The sequence below is a fragment of the Myzus persicae genome, unplaced genomic scaffold (assembly GCF_001856785.1).
Source record: "Myzus persicae strain clone G006 unplaced genomic scaffold, MPER_G0061.0, whole genome shotgun sequence".
NCBI classification, from domain to species: Eukaryota; Metazoa; Arthropoda; class Insecta; order Hemiptera; family Aphididae; genus Myzus; species Myzus persicae.
Window position 1 is genome coordinate 596,732 of NW_019100526.1, and position 22,528 is coordinate 619,259.

Here is a 22,528-nt window from a genome sequence, read left to right on the forward strand (position 1 = left end):
CACAAACCAAAAAAATTTTGTAAACCAAATAATCCCGTACGATTTGACAATATTGTTCGAAAGCCAACATTTTCTAGGGTATATCATGTATATATAGGTTAAAACTCGATAAATTTAGAATAATGGTATTGCAAGTTTTCAAACAAACTATTGGAACGCACCTACGACTTAACTTTCACCCTTTTACTATATTAAGTAGAACAAAACAAACACGTAATTTGTAAAAAATAAAGTTAAAAATTGTCATAAGCATAACATTTGACTACTCAACAGCCAACATTCACTCAATAAAATTTAAGAATTATGAATATTGAGTATGTGGATAAAATATAAATTATAATGTATTTTTCTACTAAAATAGAATTTACACATTTTAAATGCAAATTTCTGATAACCTTAACTTGCACTTCTGTGATTTCTTTGAGTTTATAATTAACTATATACAATTACTAAATTACTGATTATATAAGAGTAGATTATAAACAATCCAATTTAAAAGAAAAAGTTAAATAAATGAATGCATATATTTTTAACAGCAATGTTATTTAATTATGTAGAGACTACCACAAGTTCTCATGCAATTAGAATAAAGGAAACTTATGTTTTAGCTATCATCCTTTTTTTTAATCTCGATTAAATATTTTAATAATTATTTTATGTAATAAAGTTATATACTAGAGGGGAATACATTTTAATATTATTATTCCAAATGTTTTTTTCTTTTTAACACACAATAACCCATAATATACACCAATACCCTATAAGATATTATAATAATATAATATGTATATTCAATTCTATATTTTTATTCAATCGCAGGAATTACCGTTTCAATATTATTATGAAAGCTGTATTTAAAAACTATATTAAATATATTTATTATAATTATTCAATTATATAATATAATATTAAAAATGCTAATTTTAATAACAATGTACATATTAAAGTAGGTACCTATTAAAACAATATTATAGTAATCTCTTAAATTAGTAACTACCTACCCCTACAATTAAATCCTACTGATTGATGATTCTTAACGATATAAATAAGTGATAACAACCGTTTCGCTAAATTAAGATTTCTGATTCATAGAATAAATAAAAACTCTACGCCAAAACAAAGAAATTGTAATAGATAAACGGACGTGTTATGTTATAATATTATGAAAGTAACAGTATCAAAATTAATATCTAACAGCAATAAAATATAAAGAAATCATTGTTAGATGAAAAAAAAATAGCAACAATAATAATTAAAGCATACCTATTGTGCCACTATATTATTATCTTCCACAATCGACATAAAAAAAGATTAGATAATACCTAACTCTGGATTATGGTCCGTACTCAGTTTTGTCGAAAATATCGTTTTCTATACATACTGTCGAAAACAAACAGATTTATAACCTGCGATAGGTGTGGCCATGAAAGTAAATTGCCATAAAAATTGATAAATTTACATTTTTATTCGTATAATGGTCGTTGTTATTCGATTACATCTCAGAAAGTAATTGACAATTCTTTACACACGCTCGCGCGTCCGCACGCACTCAGTAAACGATGGCACATATGGTCTTTTATGTTTTTAGTGTTAAAAAATGCATGTAAATGGTATATAATAGGCATCATATTTTATTGGAATTAAGAAAGTGGTTTTCATTTTTACTTTTTTTAGTGTGAACACGATAAGCCGACCTATTCGGGTGCGACAATATTTAGACGCCTATATTATTATATTCGTTTTACGTCTTGTAGATACCGGTCGCCTTCAAACAAACGAATGCGCCTATATAATATAATATTATGGTATAATAATACCATGGCGTTGTTTTCGTGCGGCCACCAAAGAAAGCGAGTCCGGGTCATTTATCCGCACGACTTTGTCGATTCACCTGCATTAATATATAAACTCATGCGAAAAAATCGCCGTGATTTGTATAGTATTTGCGAGGGTTTCAAAAAAAAAAAATAGCCAAAATCATATAATATCACTCTATACCCGTCTATTATAAAAATCGTTCGATCTTGTTTCGAAATGTTATACACTTGCGGGTACCTCTCTCTCTCCCTCACTCGACATATTTTAATATTATACGTTTACAATATTTATGGCGGATATAATGGGGCCATATTCTGGTTCGGATCAATGAAACGCAACGGGCCGATCAAATGGTAAATGAATGCGCTCGCAGTGCGTTATTATACAATAAGTATACCACACCGCGAATTTGAGAGCATCCGTTTTCAAGGTCGGCCACTGGCATCCATTATTGTTATTGTCATTATTATTATTATTACACACATGATGCATTCTATAAGCTATACAATATACATATATAATATCGTTACAGAGGTACCTATAACGTAATAATAATGATATATTGTACGCGTTCGGGAGATATTATTATTCGGTGACACTTCACTCGCCGGACCTTATATCGAATAACGCCACCGGGTTCAACGTATCCGCGCCGTCGTCACAGGGTTTCGTCATCGCGTCTCCGTGGTCCTATGTAAATGCTGTGATTTTTTTTCTCCCCAATTCATATTCAGCTCGCGTTTGGCCCAAGAAACCATCTTTACACGGATTCCACCGAATATATTTAATATTATATACGTACTATATCTCACGGACTTCTAATACTCGAACGTGCGATTATTTCGTCTAAATCACGTTGTCCCGATAAAGTCAAATATGTAGAAAGCACCCACCAGATGATGAAAAATGCTCATTTCATGAAATCAAATTCCTCGAAATCGAATAGATAGGCACCATAAGTATTATAAGCACCAAGTGAAATTTTCTACTTTTTACGGCAGGAGAATGAAATAATTATACGTACTGAATAACTTTAATTACTCCGCACTCAGTAGGTAGTTGCTAGTTACAGACATTGTTAAGGATAAAATGTAATCTCACAACCATAAACTCGCTTTTAATAAACAGTAACCTCATATCACACAATTTTATCTGCATATGTATATATCAATATATAATCAATTGAACGGGCCAGCCGATGACACGCTATTCGGTATTACTCCCCCTCTCCCCATACTATGGAACAAAAACCTTCATCGAAGAGCCATGTGCAATTTGGAAGTTATACAGGGTCTAGATTGAATAAAAATAAGGGTTGATTTGCAGTCAATTTTCCAAATTGTTGTGACTGTTTTCTTGGAGGATGCAAAAGTGCAACACCCTCCTTGTGCTATTTCTTATCCGGCGCAAGTCCTAGCTTACGTATCGCGGATATAATACGAAGGCAAACGCATACATGTAAACAATCGGTATCTCTATTTGTATTCAAAACTTTAAGCGAAAATTCACTCGTAGCGATTTTTACAACAGCTTATGGGTACAGTTAGGTACTCCGGGGTGTAGAATCTCAACGACAATGGCAAAGGACTTACTCGGTGTGGGGCTCGAAGGACCCTATACACGCCAGCGATCTGGTTGATTAGTGGTAACGTGAGGCTGAACGAATGGACCGGCGGCGCCCGCTGCGGCTCCGGCACGTTGGCCGAGTACTCGAAAGGGTCGGTGTCATCCACGTACTGTACACGACACGCGAGCGACATCATGACGAGCTTAAAAACTGCGTCTGAATCGAAACGAAAGATCGCAACCGACAATTGTTGCAGCTACCCGATGGTAACTACACCCGCACGACGACGACGACGCGAATGCCCACGACGGTTTTCGCACACACGAGCGCGGACATTATTTTTTAACTCCCGTACGAAAACCTAGAATACTCTCAATTCAATGACGATGATAATATTATTTCGGTCGATGTTGGCCGATCCCGCACGATTTATGTATCGTTATTATTGCGATCGTATGCGGCAAACGGGGCCGGGTACAGTGTGCACGTCGAGATCGGTCGTACGAGACGGACACGGACTGACTGACTGTTTGGCGTTTGCGGAGGACGCCGCCACCGCCACCACCACTTCGGCCACCGCGCCGACAGATAGGCGGAGGATCGTGTAGTAGTAGTTCCCACTCCCCCACCCCATTACAACGCGATCTGATATCAGCGTATAACAACGACCCTATCGCAATACATCGGTCGCAGGAAATGTTTTTACTATAATATAATATTATACGATATACATTCTACCCTAAAGATTCGTCCCTCCGCGAGAATACTGCGCACGCGCGATCTTCTCGCCAAACCACTCGTCCGGTAGTGACTTCGCTTTGGCCGTACCCTAGAGTTTTTGTTACGATAGTGTTTGTTTTATTTTAATTTAATAAAAATATTACGGTAAACTATGTACTTTTGTACTACTAAAAAATTTCCATTGTAAAAATTCCCAATACGAATAAAAAAGTAAAAACCGAAATTTCCAAAAAAAAATTCTCAACGTAAAAATGAATATGGTAAATATGTTAGTGTAAATTTGCCATGTAGGGCATTGCAAAGTATATGAAATAAAAAGATAACAATATACAGGTTAAACTGTTCGGAAATATTATGCAAAAACATTTTATAATAATGTTAAACATATAGAATTTGTTTTCTGTAAGATTTAATTTAATAATAATAAACATTTTCAAAAAGTGTTCAATTAATTTGATAATACCTGCATGGCAGTTTAATACTGTGTGTCGAATTACCGAGACTACTGCAGTAATAATAGTCATTTCTGTTTTCAGTTGAAGAAGACTGGAGACAAAGACGTACACTATCATTATTTTTGTAACTCATTTAGTCATTTCACATTTGTAATAATCTGTGTGCCTCGGTACTCATGTTATTATTGCCTCAATGATATTGCACGAGGAGTAGGTACAACGCGAGCCGAGTTGACGAAACGAATTTTCGATGAATTCGTGGTACCTACATAAATACATAACATTATCATACCTAATTTTTGCTGCACCGATATAATATCAATGGAGGATTCCTACCTACCTACCTATATTTGCTTACATCGTTGACTACGCCACGCAACTATACAATAGCGTTTCTTGGGTGTACCGACCGTACCGTATAGGTACGTAGGTAAAGAAAAAACAATATTACTGTATGTGCCTAACATGTACATAAGTCATGCATAATATAGATACCTCATACCTACACGGCGACGATAACATATAGATCTCGAAAACGAATTAAGTGAAAGTATTATATAGGTACGCGCTCGTCACGTCTATAGGAAATTCAACGCTGTGTCTCGAACGCGAGTGGCGTAAACATACCACAGAACCGATTGCATTTAAATTATTATTAACGTCGGATGGTTATTTTATCTTCAAGACAATTACATCCAAGGATTCTAATGTCAAAGAAATTACTTTTTTCCCGTAATGCCACGCACGTTATAAAAAAATTATTTAGGTATGTTATACTTTGTATATTCTTTTAATCTATTCATCTATATTAAAATATGTTACTCGCAATTATGATGGAATATCGAGCAGGGACGCAGTGTATAATATGATTGATTGTAATAAGGCACTGTTATTGGGGATATATTTTTTGCGTTGTTAGAAATACTTTTTTGCTTCAAAACGAAAAATTGTTTATTTTAATAATTTATTAATTCAATATTTTGCAATTTTGCATAGACACATTTTTTCGATAACGCCATTTACCTAATTTATAAAAAAATATCATCTTTAAAAAATTATTATAACATTCATATTTTCTAAGTTAACCATAATATAGCAAGGACAAAAAACTAATTTTAAATATTGCATGTAAATATGTGACGTTAGGTATAAATCTGACAAGTGTACTTCCGGCTAATATTAAAACTAAAATTAACTTCCATTGTATAAAAATTACTTGCAGGTTTAGACAATAATTTAAATTTTAAAAAATAGTATTTCTTAATAATTAATGGGCAAGTGGGTGCCGCTCATCTGTACAGTAAGTGTCGAGTGGGTTGCTGTCATATATGTACTCAATTTGAATTCAATGATATATCATTAATGTATATGAAAAACAAATCTAAGCGGAAACCGTAGCCTATACTAAGTATAATATTTCATGATTCCTATTTTTTGATATAGCTATTAAAGTAATATATTTTACTAGTAATACGTTCTATACTATTACATTGGCTGATTTAATTATTATAATAGTGTATATTTACATAGTATTATATTATTATTGTTATTACATTTTGAATCAATACCTACACTTTACCCTAAACAGTTTAGATAAGTTCATGGTATAAATAGGTAATAACTTAAAGGCTTAAAATAAATCCAAACATTTTGAAATTATCATTACTCATTAGTCATTACGTATCGTAAAATGTACAATACAAGTACATGGAGGCTTTAACCCCTACAGATAATATTTTTGAATAACAACAAAATGACTAGCATCGTTATACTTTCATCTTTGTTTAAATGTATATTTTTCAAAATTTTATAATATTCAGTCATACTGCTGTCTTGATGTATATCAAGTTTAAAATTATACATAGGTACATAAAATAAGTTAAACTAATAAAAATAACTGATTTTGGTATTTTAAGATTATGTTTCAAGTTGGGGACTCTTAAATTTTTTTAAACTGTTTGCCAATGCTTATCTACCAATTTACCAAAATAAAAAATGTTATGTCTAATAAAAAATTTAGTACAAAATAATAAATAAAAAAAAAATATGTAGCTATAGGTACAAAAACCCTTGGAATAAACCCTGATTGGCCAATGTGATTATTGAAACTATAGTACATAAATAATCGTTTCACTTTAACTGACATGATCATCATAATAATTTACTGGTATTACTGATAAAATTAACGTAGGTATGCCCAAATTTAACTCTAGAACAATAATACCGAGCATAATATAGAAATATTTTTATATTTTTAAACTTTCACTTTCAAGGTTCCAATAACAATACATTTTATGTATATTGGTATAAGCTTAGTTTTTAAGCACACTCACCCCTTTTATATATAAATTACCCACTATAGCCGATGGCTGCCAAATTTTTACCACAGCCTATGTGACCGTCGTTCCGCTGTATGTACGACGGTTTATGCTAAGCCGAGTTTCCAATATATATATTACTATTTCGTGCTGTGTTTAGCAATTTTTGTTACCTATACGAATTAAATACGTGAGACTTAACATAACTTAGAGAAACTAGAAAACAAGTCCAATATACACAATGTAACTACATGTATATTGTGTACCTACTATGTGTATTATTGAGGTTAATCGTAATTTTATACTTGGTGGCCCACTCAAAGTCGAAGATAATTGTTTACTAAAGTGGCCCACCGAGGAAATAAGTTGGGCATCACTGAGTTCGAAGAAATTAAATGATAAGTTAAATAATAATAAAATTACCTACCTACCTCGTAAAGTATAGTTTTATATACCAATGCATATAATTATGTAGATTTATAGTCAATTTTACAGTTTTGGTTTTTCAAAAAATATATGCTAAATACATGGCAATATACAATAAGTACCTATGTAAAATGTAACTATAAGCATATAAATGTTAGTAAATTAACGAAAAAAACAACCAATATAATTATTAAGTTAAGTCAACGTTAAGAACTTTAAGTTATTCGCTGATAGTTAAAAACAACTTTAAAATTTTTAATTTAATAAGCAGAAAAATACTAACTTCACTCAGTTAAAAATAGTTAATAATTTGTATTAATTTTCAATTGACATCTGGATCACACACATAGTGAACTTTCATTTTTTTTTTAATAATAACCAATAATTTGTTAAAAAATAAAAATCCATCTTACTAATAATTCTTATCTCACACAAGTCGCTAGCTCTGGGGTATTATAGCCGTATGGGCATACTACTAGGAAATATCACATGTATATAATATTATGTTTAACTAAATTAATAAATCAAGAAATATTTATTTGTTTTATTTTATTTTAAACTATTGTATTCAGTGTGATTAGACAACTAAAAATAGTTTTAATTGCAATTATCGATAAGAATAAACACAATTTAATCTAAGTGAATTATTTTTTTAATTTCCCAAAAAAAAGCTTATTAAAAAAGTTATGACAGTGGATAGTCGGATAGGTACTATAACTAGTTTAGTTAATTAGAAAATTAACTAACCAATAAAGTTCAAATTTTCTTTTTAACTTGTATCGATTGTACCAGTAGTACAAGCTAAAAGGTTCTATGAAAAATGGTTTCCACTTCATAACAATGAACATTTTCAATAAGAACTCGGAACTACGTATATGATATAAAAAATAATATTGTAGGACGTTCACCTAACATTGTAAGTCGTAACTTTTAGTAATATAGTGTCACTATAAGCAAAAGATAGCTAAATATTAATATTTTAAATCTGAAAAAAATAATAAACTATGTCATATTTGCAAAATGGCCCAGACCGAACTCGGCATTGACTAAATTGCAAGTCATAATTCACATTTTAAGTACTTGGAGAAGTCATGATAAAAAACTTTGGATTAAATTTTGACTATGAATATTATTTGTATGTTCTAATAATTAATCAAGCGTGAGTATCGTTAAATTCAACATTTAGATAATTTATGAATAAAAAAAACAATATAATATGTTTTAAATATAGTCGCATCGCATTCAAAGCTACGAAAAACATCTAAATACTATCCTAAGCCTTATTATTTCTGCTTAAGCTCTTAATATTTTAGTCCAAAATTAAAGATGCTATACAAATGGATTAAATATTAAAATAATTGTATTGAAATTAAAATCGGTAGGTAATATTTTTCACAAATTTTTGTAAATGCATTTCGAAAAATAAAGTGATAGTATATTGGGTTAAAATGGTTCATTTAAAGAGTGAAAATATACTAGTTGTAAATATAAACAATTATTATATTAAAGAAATTATATTTTCCAGTATTGCTCTAAGAATTTAAAACTAAAAATATTATCATAAATACTTTGTTTTTCGATATTTAATCAATACACAATTTAAATTTTTTGAATTTTTAATTTCATGCCCAAAAACAAAATAAAATATAGTAACAAAATAGTTTAACTTAAAATTATTATTTAATTTAGGCACATGTAATAAGTAATAACAGAAGTCAAGCAATCTAAAAAACGTATCTTGTAAGTATAATAGCATAGGTACTGTAATGTTTATATGATTTATTAATTTATATATTTTAATTTTTAACAAGCTAAATTGAATATTTTCTTAGCTATAATTTTTTCATTTTAGTTTTTTTCTTACATATATCTAACTCAAAAACTGTACCTACCAATTCAAGTTGTACTAAAATATACTAAATTAAATCTAATAAATAAAAATGTATGATGTTAAATTATAATGTCGGTTTTTATCCCTTATGCTAAAAAAAAATACACACATTTTATAACATTAACAATAAATGGTTTTTAATCATTTACTCGCCTAACTAATAATTATTGCCTATTGGCAACTCTATTCATAATTGAATAACTAAACTCCTCATTAAATCTGTATCATATTTACATATAATTATTGTATATACTTATGTATAATTTATTGTGTGGATATCCTGATGTTAAACAATTAATAACTATAAAAAATATGCACTTACCGTCGTAAGTTTCTTTTGTATGGTTGACATCTGGGCAGTGCTGTCGTGAATATGAACTTGGTCAGGTCTGATCTCCACACAATCGTCTAAAATATAGTTAACACAATAAATTTTTTGTATATGGTTATGTCAAAAAGTGGGAAAATATTACCTGAATCGGTATCTGGTGGTGTTGTTGGTGCTGCAGGTGGAGGTTCTTCGTTTCCTAGTAGATCATCAATATTCCGACAACCTCCAATAAATAACATTAACTGGTCCAGCTCATCTTGCAAGTTTGGTTCTTTTTGAACTTTATTGATAGGTATTTCTGCAATTTCATTTACAACATTCTCAATTTTCTTTATTCGAAGAGAAGTTTTTTTGGTTCTAACGAAATCATCGCTTTGATTTTTTTCTCCCCACCAATCAGGACTACTATCAGCTAATTCTTCTATTTGTTTTGAATTTGAACTAACTGCATCACCACTACTAGTTTGTTTAGGCTCATTACTTTGAGATTCTGATTCTTCGCTTGCTAGCCAAGATGGGCTATCAAATGAATCCATTTTTCTAACACCAGTCATGATTTTTATAGGACCATCTGTCGCAGTATTTGTATGTTGATCAAATGATTCGGGGACGTTCCGTGACCAATCAGTTGAAATGCTTGTACTTCTTGCATCTGTATTTTTTATAATATCTTCTTTCCACCAATCAATTGAATCTGATTCCTTCGTTGATGCATAGTAATTATTATCAGACAGTTCTATATTTGAATTGTCATTTAAATTAGGCAAATCGGTTTCCAACTGAGATTCGTGGCCATTTTCAAACCACCACTGATTTTCACGTGGATTAATATTTACTTCATTTTCAGAATTAAATGGAAATGATTCATTGGAATTTTCTTCGGCACTTTGGTTTTTCATTGAAATATCACTTAACGAATTTACTTGTTTAGCCTCATCTCCTGATAACCACCATGGACTATCAAATGAATCCATTTTTCTGATTCCATATGATACAGTCATTTCTGGACTTTTTGTTTGAGAATGGTCACTTTTTCTAAGCTCTATTATATTTGAACTTAATTTGGATTCATCACTTGCGCATGAACTTTTTTCTTCTGTTAACCACCATGGCGAATCAAATGAATCCATTTTTCTAACTCCATATGTTTCATTTTTAGTCGATAAAGAATGACTGGTATGTGTATCTGGATTTGAAACACTATCAATGTATAATATAGAGCCCTGAGTTTCAATATCTTTCAAGCATGGGCTTTCAATCATTGATTCTATTTTTTTAATATTATACGTAGGACTTAGGCTTGATTGAGTATTAATACATTCGACATTTGAAATACTATGAGCACATGGTTTTGGTTTTTCATTTATTAAATCTTCTTGGACTGCTTCTTTCAACCATAGATTTCTATCAGACGAATCGATTTTTCTAATTCCATATGAATGACTTTTGTTTGATGTGGAGTTACTCTTTGTCGATTCTGAATTAGAAATACTTTCCGTACTCGACAAAGGCACATCATTATTATCAGCTTGTTCAGCTTCTTGTAACCATCGATTTCTGTCTGAAGAATCCATTTTCCTTATATTATATGAAGGGATTTTAGTTAGTGTGTTGTTCATATTTAAATCAAAATCTGTACTTGCACATACATTTGGTTCTTCGTTATTATTTTCCGAATCTTGTAACCACCAGGCTTGATCGGAAGAATCCATTTTTCTTAATGGATATTGTAGTTTAGGTGCTTCGGATATAACTGCAATGCCAGAAATTGGTGCAATACTTCTAATTGTAACTAATTTAGGTTCTTCGATTTTTCTACCCGTTGGTGGTTTTTCTTCCGCTGTACTGGAAAGCGACGGAGAGCGACTAATGCCAGATTCTTCTCGATTTTTTTCCATAGTTCTATTTCTATTCCAGTTTGGTTGAGGTAATTTTGATGTCTCTGCGCCACTTGAACGACTTTTACTATGGCTAGACGAGTCAGAAAGATACGAATCTTGTTCTTGACCTTAAAAAATTGAAACTATTATGTTTTATTTTTTTAAATAAATAAAAAATAACGTACCTGAATTATCACTAGTTGATCCAGAGTCTTTAGATTTCGAATAATTATAGCCTGACCTACTACCAACATACCTAGGTATAGGAATTGAAGATACTACTTTTAAACTAGGCATATTCCGGAGGAATCTTTCGTCGGTTTGTAAATTGACATCCACTCCTCTTTCATATTTTCGTGGTACCATTAACATAGTAAATTCTTGTTGCCCAGCATGCTTACTTCGTAGAAATGTACTATGAGCAGGAGGTGTAGGTGACGTACTCCGAGTGACTACCGATACCATAATATCAGCTGGAGTATCTGCTTCTATATCTGGTACATTGCATACTCCGAAAACTGTTACAGATTGTTCCTTGATCGGACTCCGAACAATCGGCGCACCAAAGCGGCTAGCACTTCCAGTTCTCAGAGTAGGTTTGTTACCAAAACCAGATGACGCCACTCTCATCCTTTTATCAGCTAATACAGCTTTGTCCCTCGCAATGGAAGAAAATTTGTCTTTTAGTGCAGTTACGGAGCTTGAATCGCCACCGTACGTACGAGTTGGTAGAGCTGAATTCCCCGTTAAGGCCCTGTATGAACTTCCACTTAAAAAACGGTTTGAACTTGTTCCCTAAAATTATTAAAAAAAAATATTGTTTACAATTTTGAAATATTTTAATATATATGATACTTACTAAAGTAGTAGGACGTTCTGGAGCCGATGTATAACTTTGACTCGGAGATCTCCATGGTGGCTATTAATAAATAAATTAAACATCTTTGATTATAACAAAACAAAAACAAATAATATAAATACAATAATTTAATTAGATTACTTACCCGTGAGTTTCTATACGACGAAGTCATGATTACATTTGCATATTATCAAGACGTATAGCTACAGTACGACTGCTGGATATGAAATGTCAACAACGCAATGTGCACCGGAGTATTGAATGCGGGCCAACTCCACGTCCACTGATCCCGTAATGGTTATTTTTATATTTAACTAAAAGTGCCTAGTGCGAACTTGAAGCCAAATGCGATTTAAAAACACGAAAATGATACATATGTAGAACTTGTGGAACTAAAATTGGGCAATTGCTAAAGAAATGCTTCGATTAAAAATTAAAATTTAATTTTAAATAAAAATAATATTTGATGATTTTCTATTAATTATTTTCTGAATACAAAAATAAAAATCATTTATACTAAAAAATTATTGTTTTTATAAAATAATTAAATGATTAAATATTAACATGGCATATTATTAATTTTAAGTGTAAAGTTTAGGATAAACAGTGTAATGTTCTGTTTAGATGTACCTACACAGCTACAGACTTCAGTGGACAGTGACTATAAACCGAGAACTAGGAAAAGCGAACACAGTCTGTGTGTCTGGTAGACGTTAAATTACATTATGGTCCATTTAGGCTGCATTTGTAGAAATTTGGCACACAAGCAATCTGTCTATTATGAATCTCTTCTATCCCCGGACCAACATATATCCGTCCGAGAATACAATATGTTCTGTTCCGCAGTAGAAACTGCCAAAACACCATAATTACTGTACAACTACGCATTTTTCTAGCCAAAATGTATTTAATATGATATGTATACTTTTCATTTTTTTCTTGTATTTACCGTAAATTATATTTTCAAAATGAATACATATATTAAAAATGATTTATTTTGATTGTAATTTGCAGATGTATGAGTTTAAAAAACAAAATAACCGTGATGTACCAGCTATAAAAAAATAATAACACACGAATAAAAGAAAATTAATGCACTTAATATATTTTTCAAAAGCTCCAACTGTATTATAGGTTCTAAATTGTATTTAAACATTTTAAACCTACAACTAACAACACAAATACCTATACCAATTTTTTATTACGTATATAAGAATAAACTACGAATTGTAAAATGTATTGTATTAATTCTAATGAATTCTCATACGTATCCAATAAGTTATATCAATATTGAATTTATTCAAACTTATGTAGGTATATCTAAAAATATTATTTTAAAATCTTAAAGCCAAGAAATATCTATCACTCATTGTATAATCATAAATCATAATACATACAGATACAGTGACTTTATGGTATCAAAATGTATATTTCTTACAGTTAACAACACATAAGATAGTCATATTCAAATTATATTTATGAAACCAAGATATATGTTTCTAAATGTCGTATAACCAATAATATACCTAATCACATTAATACATTTGAAATATATTCACGCAATGTGACTATATTTTAATAAAAATAAATATATTTCATATGCCTTGGACATCTTTTGTTTAGCAATTTATTTAATTTTTAGTTTTCAAACTTATCGAGTCTAGATAAGATATGACTTATAATATAATTTGAATATGACTGTCGTATGTGTTGTTAACTGTAAGATATATACATTTTGATACCATAAAGTCACTGTATGTATTATGATTTAAGATTATACAATGAGTGATAGGTATTTCTTGACTTTAAGTTTTTAAAATAATATTTTTAGATATACCTACATAAGTTTGAATAAATTAAATATTGATATAACTCATTGGATACGTATGAGAATTCATTAGAATTAATACAATACATTTTACAATTCGTAGTTTATTCTTATATACGTAATAAAAAATTGGTATAGGTATTTGTGATGTTAGTTGTAGGTTTAAAATGTTTAAATGCAATTTAGTACAAACAATACTTGGAACTCGACACAGTATAATGCTATTGTGAGTAATTAAATAAACAATGAATATTCTTTAATAATCATAAACCTAATATATTTAACTCATTATATATTTATTATTTATAAAATAATTAGGTGTATCTATCAGTTATATAAAATAAGTAATAAATACAATTTTTTATATTTATAAATTATAATGTTTATTAGTTATTACACCATTGTATTTATTACATACTTATCACTGATAAGTTATTAGTTACTATAGCATAATATTAGTACTGAAATCTTTTATATAATAATATTTAATTTTATGTTTTTCCATGATACCATCAAAATGATGAGAACGAACGCCTCGCACATGACTGGAGGGGAAAATGTTTATTACGTATAAATGTATAATATTGTATGTTAAGATGTGAAAAATAAAATAAAATTAATGAATAATACTATTTTATATTTATTTTACATGATTACATCAAATATTTATCAATTTTTCAAATTACCAATTATTTATATGTGCCTAAAATATATTTTATTATAATTTGCTATACTCGCAGAAATCCGATTTAAATTAAACACCTTTTTTGTACTTATACGACTATACCTACCTATTATAAAAAAGTATCAGTTTTACTAGTTAATGTTTAATATAATATTTAATATGTGAAAAGCATTTGATACATTTCCATTTATATCACCCACTCACTATTGAATTGATTACAAGTAACCTACACTAGAATTGTTTTGAATGACTGCACAATTATCTTTTATTCGGAGAATAAAACATTAATCTACCTCTTTCACTTCGCTCCTTAACATTGAAAATTGAATAGGTGTTACCAACAACGGGATCTAAACTTAAATAGTAATAGCTAATGAATTAGAAAATTAATTTTGTGATCACTTACATAAATATAAAATATTGTTCGAAGATTAATTACGTACGAATTAAAAAAGTAAAATGTTATATTATTGCTCATAATTTATTATAAATAAGTAGTATTATATCATAATACAATAATCTTTGTAATTGTACTGTTTTATTTAAGAACCCTGTGTGTTTAGTTTAGATATCATTAAAAATAAACTTTAAAAGCAAGCTACTAATAGAAAATATATTTTAAAACCGCTAATAAAAGCGTGACATGTTAAACACCTTACTTAAACTACGCCAGTCATAACTCGTAAGCCTCTGTAAAATTATCGTTGATTATAAATTTTATTTTTGACAAAAACTTTTCAAGAATATATATTTATTTGAATTTGATTAAAAACGTATAACTATGTTATCAGTAGATATTGTACTTTTAAAGATTTTATCTAAAATGATGTATTATGTTAAGATGTTATCACTAACACAAATATTTCTAACTAGGTTAAAATATCCAGTAGGTGCACATAATATACACATTAGGTTTAGTCGTTTAGATTGATATCATACTGGGCCGAGACATTTGGAATGTAAATAAGTGTTAAACTATAGATATATATATAGAACAGAAATCATAAGAATCCCACTGTTGAATAATTTAGATTTAAATACCTATACATCAAATATTTACCACTATTTAATAGATTTAAATTTGCTGGATAAATGTTTATCGGTGGTAATATTATATTGTAATAAAATACAAGGTAAGTAACTAACAAAATCAAAAACTATTATTGCAAAAATTGTCACATGCACAGACACCCAAAAGACCAAAAAAGCTGGTAAGTGGGTGACTCTCTTTTGTACTATAGGTTACAAATGGGACACTGTAATGGATGGTGTTAAATTTGAATCCAATGATATAATAACGAAAAACGATTCTGAGCGGAGGCGGTTTGTCAGCTTAGAATATTTTATATTATATTTATTATTTTTTATTGTTACTATTATCACGGTAGCCGGTAAGTTGAAGTAATATTATTTGCATATAATAAATACCTTCCAAAAATATTTTTGAATTACAATACAAAACTAAAATCATTATTCTTTGTTTAAATATCTAATTTCGTCCAAATTTAAAAAAACTACAAAAAAACTGTGAATATATATTTTTAAGATTTTCTGGTTACGATATTAACTGCTTGCGTAGAATCTTATACTAAATTTTCAAATAGTAGTTCCAAATAAAACATTTTTATGAATTTTTAACTCAAAATAATTTACAAATTTTCGATTTTGTCAAACCAATTTTGCATAAGAGTTCCCGTTTTTCCTTAATTTTTTTTCCTCCTGTGCTTTTGAAAACTGCCTGGAATTTTATTTTTACCTTCGAATGCACTAACTAGATTCAAATTTCAATCAAAAAAGAGATACTTAAGTTGAAAATTGGAGGATTATTTTGACTATAATTGTGTACAAAGACACAAAAATAAACACACATCATTGTAAAATCAATAAATTCATCGCTCCGCTCAGAATCTAAAATTACCTCATATAGTAGTTATGAACTTGATAATATCAGCTTTCAATTCTTTCAAAATTGTGTTATAATATTTATTATTCATATTGTTATTCAACAAAACATAATTTTATATAATTTATAACCACAATTATTATTTATTCAACATATTTATTATAATACATAATAATTATATAATAATAGAGTAGGTATCTCTTGTTATTCTAAAACATTCAAACGCCTTCTCAACAGAATATAGGCAACAGAAACTGCATAATTTCAATATTGTGATTTGTGTTTACAAAACACTATTAAGATTAAGACATTTTGATAGTGATTATTATAAATTAGAATAATTACATTGGTGCAACTAGAGGGATTGGAAAAGCGTCTTTATAGCCCTTGTTGTTTAGGTCTATGTCTAACTATAATTATTATAATGAAATACCTTCGCTTATTAGTTATTTTGACGAAATGGCCTAAATAGGATAGACAATTTTCACAGTCAATGTTTGTATTTTAAGTGTACAACAACATACGTACCAGTGATATAGATATTAGGTGAAAAATAAAAGTTGAGTGTGTTAAGTTACGAATACGCTTCAACTAATCGTTTTAACGTTGGGTTGGAAAAAAAAATATCAGTTATAAAATTTGTCAGTGAATTAAATATTTATTTTAAATCAAAAACTAAATTTAAGTCACAATATAAAATTAAAACAAACTTACGTTTAAACATTGACTCTTCCGGTGAAACCTATCTGTGCCATATTTAGAGCATAACCTAAATAATTATAATATTGTCCACATTATTAATGCCTCTATATCTTATCTACAACTTGCACCATATCTACTGTTTTGTTTTACAGAGCGTAGAATGATATTTTAGAGTGAAATTATTTTTTAAAATTAGAATTATCTACAATATTATCATATAATAATGGTAATAAATCTTTGAATAAATTATTAAAATTAAAAATGCATTTATTTGTATAGTCTTATAGCCGTATGGGCAATGTTAATAATTCATCGTAAATAAAGACTATCACACCTAAAGTAGCAACTGATAGCATCTTAAAAGCTCACCAAATATTTAATACAAAATATTAGTCCAGAATACCCACATTATATCATTAATAAACTAATTCAAAAAATAATACAACGGATCTGCATTTTTCAACAAGTATTTCTATCATTTTCTAAACATAAATACATGATATAATACTCAACAACTTTTAATTTTTTTTATACTATTTCTATTTTTTTCCATTTATGTAAGATAGTATTTTTTTTGGTAAGTTTCGAAAAAACTCATACAAATTGGGAAACTTAGCAAATTAATTTGTTGTTAAAAATTCATGACATTTTGAATTTCAATCATGAGTGCAGTAAATTGAAAACATAAAATTAAAAATAAAGATTAGGTCACCTGCCAGTAGATACTTAGTAATAAAGTACCTAGTTAAGAAGTTAAAGGGGCAGGAGGCTGGTGCATAGCATAATATTATATTTTAAGGAGTAATATTTAGGCAATTCTTATGACATATACATTTTGGCTGTGTTGATCATGTGTGACTGTGTGTACTTCGTTATCTACCGGCTGCACCCAACGAATGCAACTATCACTAGTGCACATACGTCATGTCAATGCGTTGCAGAAAATTAAGTACATTTAAATATTTTTGGATGCATAACCATACCAACTACATAAGCTGTAATAAATTAAACATACTTTCAGAACGTCGATTATAGTTTCGAAAAAACTGTTAAATATAATACTTATTGAATATATTCGTTCTTAGACTACGCTTTTTAGGAATCACTTTTTCAATTTGAAAACCAAAATGTTCAAAAATAAATAAAAACGTAATGCAATTATTTTACAGAATTTTTAAGATAATATCTTAATTCTAAGATTCTTTAAAAATTGAAAATTGTACTAATAACCTAGATATTTTGTTAAAGAACTCATACATACATCAAAAATTAAAATCAGACATCGCTCGCGAAGTATGTGTGACTTCCCACCGCTTACTAGTCTAAGTATGAAGAAAACGTGTACTAGCTGAAATTCTCTAAAAATCATAGAAGACAATAATAATATTGTTAAACACATTATCATTTATTTGAATAATGATGCGTTTTAAAAATTACTACCACACATACACAAACACTATATAACCTACTAAAGATATACAAAAGAACCCCTACCGTACTACCCCACACTCAATGGCCAGAGTTGCCGCCTAATAAAAAAAAAAATAATAATCATCATCATAATAATTAGTAATAACTATTAAGTTCTTTAATATTAATCATGTTTTCTTGTGCACTACATACATGTAACCAAGGACACAATATGTATATCATTTTTTATATTTTATAAAATAACGAAAAATACACTCAAAGTAGGAAAAAGGAATTATTAGATTTAAAATCAAAATGTACGCTGTGACTGATGCTGCAGAAGTAAATCTCGTATTTTATAACTTTGGTACACAATTTTCATTCTTAAAAATTTAATTGTTAAATAACAATTGTATTTCAGAACGTAAGATCTGAAATTGAAAACCCAAAACAAAATACGTCGGAACGCCTTGGAGACTTTTTGATTGGTGGGTGTCAATACAATAAAAAGGATAAACTAAAGCCAGAACTATTGTCAGAAAACATACCTAGAACAAATCTAGCTGGGGTGAAATCAAACTTATACAATCCAGTTCATAGTACATTTCGAAGGCGTGATATTGAAAATGTACAAGGCAAACTTAGTGATGAACTTTCGAGCAATACATTACCACCAGGATTAGGTATAAATTATATATTTATAAGATAAATATAATTTAAGTTAAAAAGGACATACCTATTCTTTATCTTTAAAATTCTACACATATAGTAAATTATCATAATATTCAATCATTACATGAACAGTCATTGAATTTAATTTTATTTCAAATACATTGAAATTAAACTTTTTAGTTTCATTGCCAAATTATAATGATCACAAGTTTGATCCACCGCAGATAGTTTTGCCAGGATTTGATATATTACCCTTGCCACTAAATACAGAATACCAAAATAAAACTACTGATGAATTGTCATTTTTGAGACATAAAGATATGTCTGATTTGTGGAAGAAATTTATAGACAGTGTACCTATGTCCAAAACCAGGATGGATCATAATCCAAAAAATAAGTAAAATAGTTATAGTTATCTCTAATTAAAATTTGAACAAAAGCAATAATGAAAGACCAACTAAATAAGAACTAAATAAGTTAGCTAAAGTAGATACAATAAGTTATTTTTTAAAAAAATGTTATTGTTATTTCTAATAATATATTTTTTATAGTTTATACCCACCTACTGAAAATGTATCTACACAGTTATAAACTAACTTCTAAAAAGTTGTAAACAATGCAGTACTAATCGTCAATTTATTGTATTATAATAATTATGAAAATACAAAGATACCCTGTGATTTATATTAAACATTTTACAAGACAAAAAAATTTAAAAAATAAACGACTTCCAATATAAAGGATACAGTTATCTCGAATTTTAAAATGTATTCTTAGGCTATTAGAATAAAATTATATTCTGATTTCCGAGTTTAAGTTTAAGCGTTTATAAAAAATAGTTTATAAGTGGCCTATAAGTTATACTTATATATAGACTACAGTTAAAGTCAATAGTCGTATACCCATGACTCATACATCATTTTTTTCGTAATTAAAGTACCAATATTCTAAACAATAGTTGTAACATTATATATCCAATTACAATATAAATTCAAAGTTCAAACACACTAGGTTTTGTTACAAAAATATTATTTTCTAATCATAATTTAAAAAAAAAAACATAATTTATAAAATAATGTAAGCTTAAACGTCTGTAAAGAAAATCAGTAAAATTTAATGAAATATATTAATAGATATACAATTTATACATGATATTTTTTTTATTTACTTAGAGATTTTCGTTTCCATAACTATGTGGTGAAATATATGAAAAAAGACTAAGCTACAAAAAAGCCATCAAATTATTGTTCGAAGAAAATATAGAAACTGAAAAATATTTGTATCATAAACATAGCGCTATCTATTAAGCAACATACATAACTTCTGTTGCTTTATTTTAATAATCTATAGATGGAGCATTGTAATATATATTTGAATTACTCGTACTACACTTTTCATATTATTTATTACTACAGACATAAAAAATTAGTGTAGTAGGTACTTTTTTTCTGTTTTACTACAGTTTATGTGTACAACCTATACTTAACCTATGATCTTACCTAATGGCGTGTTTAATATATTTAACAAAATAGAATGTATATTTTTTTTAATATTATAGTTCAATTTATTTTAAATTTCTGACTCATTGATGTACTCTTGAACATAAATTGAAACTTATTTAATGTACCTACCCACTGTTTTACATTAGTGATTAGTCAGTGACGTATTTCAACAATGGAATGGAATATGGGGGATGAATCAGGTGTCATGATTCACCCACTCATTTATTATTTAACTCAATTATTTTTCATACAATTTTCCCAATGCACTCCAAGAAAATATTTATTCATAGATCTGCCTTGATGGGTATTTTTATAATACAGCAAGGACACGAATCCATAGTAGTTTTAGATATTTTTTCAGGTTAGGTTTGTCTGTGAATGTCAAAATAAACAACAATAGATGATTAATGTTCAAATGCACATTGTTCATTATGATAAAATAAACATAATATTAAATAAACATTTTAAATATTCATATTCTAAATTTATGTAGGTACCTAGCTATAATATGCCATATGAGATATGGAAATGGTATTCTATACACCTATTTATACTACACAATTGCAGTAGACAATAGCTAAACTCTATACTCTATACTCTATAGCAGGGATGGGCAACTAAAAGTTACTAGAGAGCCAATTTTTAGAAATTTAAAATCTACCAGCCAGAGCATAGAAAGCAACAAAAAAAAAGCAGGTAAGTGGATGTACATGAGTATACAACAAAAACAGAAAATCGTAACATGAGAAATCGAGTGAATATCAAATGTTGTAAAAATATGAATTTCAAACGCTCATAAAAATTTAATTTGACTTTCTTCTAAAAATTTTTTTTTTGATAAAGGTAGACAAACTTATGAGGAATCTTGTATTAAATTTTAAAATCTTAGACTTAAAAACAAAATTTTTTATAAATTTCTAACTTAAAATAATTTCCAAATTTTCGTCGTTTTTACGTATTTTGTCAATATTTGAACTTTAAATGCTTATAAAAAAAAACTGTGACTAAGGATTTTTAATTTTTTTCATCTGCCTTTGAAACAATATACTAGGAGCCTTGTATTAAATTTTCAAGTTTTTTTAACCAACAAATAAAATTTTATTGATATTTATAGAAAAAAAAACTAAAAAAATTGAAAACTGACAATGTGCGTAAACAGTTCAAAAAGAGTCAAATTATTTTCAAAATTTTACCGTGTATAGAAAATGCAAATATAAACAACCTGTGAAAATGTCATATATCTACGGTCATTTGTTTTAGAGTTACAACAAAAACCAAAATCGATTTTGTTAAAAATCATCCTAGTCCTTTCTAGTTATTGTATGTTTTGAGCCATTATGTAATAGTACTTAAAATATATTAAACTATAACATAACATTTTAATGATAATATTATGTGCGCTTAATCGTCGTCGTATTAACTTTAAAATATTCGAAAAAAAGTGTGTCTATATTATACAGTTAAATCGTAAGGAGTAAAAAGGTTATATTATATAATATAAATATAAAAATACCACCCCAACATATAAATCAGGTGGAAT

At 28.7% G+C, this 22,528-nt stretch overlaps 2 protein-coding genes across 4 annotated transcripts in view; one reads left to right on the forward strand and one right to left on the reverse strand.

Moving 5' to 3' along the window:
- LOC111030425 (FH1/FH2 domain-containing protein 3) overlaps nucleotides 1-12,732 on the reverse strand; it is a 44,952-nt gene extending 32,220 nt beyond the window's left edge. For all 3 annotated transcript variants that reach the window (XM_022309922.1, XM_022309913.1, XM_022309906.1), the window contains exons 1-5: nucleotides 12,432-12,732; nucleotides 12,287-12,346; nucleotides 11,613-12,222; nucleotides 9,690-11,555; nucleotides 9,539-9,624 (exon numbers count right to left, since the gene is read on the reverse strand). In XM_022309922.1, coding sequence (XP_022165614.1) covers nucleotides 9,539-9,624; nucleotides 9,690-11,555; nucleotides 11,613-12,222; nucleotides 12,287-12,346; nucleotides 12,432-12,458 — 2,649 coding nt within the window. In that variant the 5' untranslated portion in view covers nucleotides 12,459-12,732. The remainder of the gene's footprint in view (nucleotides 1-9,538; nucleotides 9,625-9,689; nucleotides 11,556-11,612; nucleotides 12,223-12,286; nucleotides 12,347-12,431) is intronic.
- A 6,397-nt stretch (nucleotides 12,733-19,129) lies between these two features.
- LOC111030513 lies at nucleotides 19,130-20,707 on the forward strand. Its single transcript, XM_022310046.1, has 4 exons — nucleotides 19,130-19,156; nucleotides 19,236-19,497; nucleotides 19,667-19,883; nucleotides 20,659-20,707. Exons 1-4 carry the CDS (start codon nucleotides 19,130-19,132, stop codon nucleotides 20,705-20,707), a joined length of 555 nt encoding a protein of 184 aa, XP_022165738.1.
- The last annotated feature ends 1,821 nt before the right edge of the window (nucleotides 20,708-22,528 follow it).

Coding starts and splice junctions, on each gene's coding strand:
- LOC111030513 (XM_022310046.1), top strand. CDS start 19,130: ATGTACGCTGTGACTGATGCTGCAGAA. Junction 19,157..19,235: donor CTGTGACTGATGCTGCAGAA/GTAAATCTCGTA, acceptor ATTGTATTTCAG/AACGTAAGATCTGAAATTGA. Junction 19,884..20,658: donor GATCATAATCCAAAAAATAA/GTAAAATAGTTA, acceptor TTATTTACTTAG/AGATTTTCGTTTCCATAACT.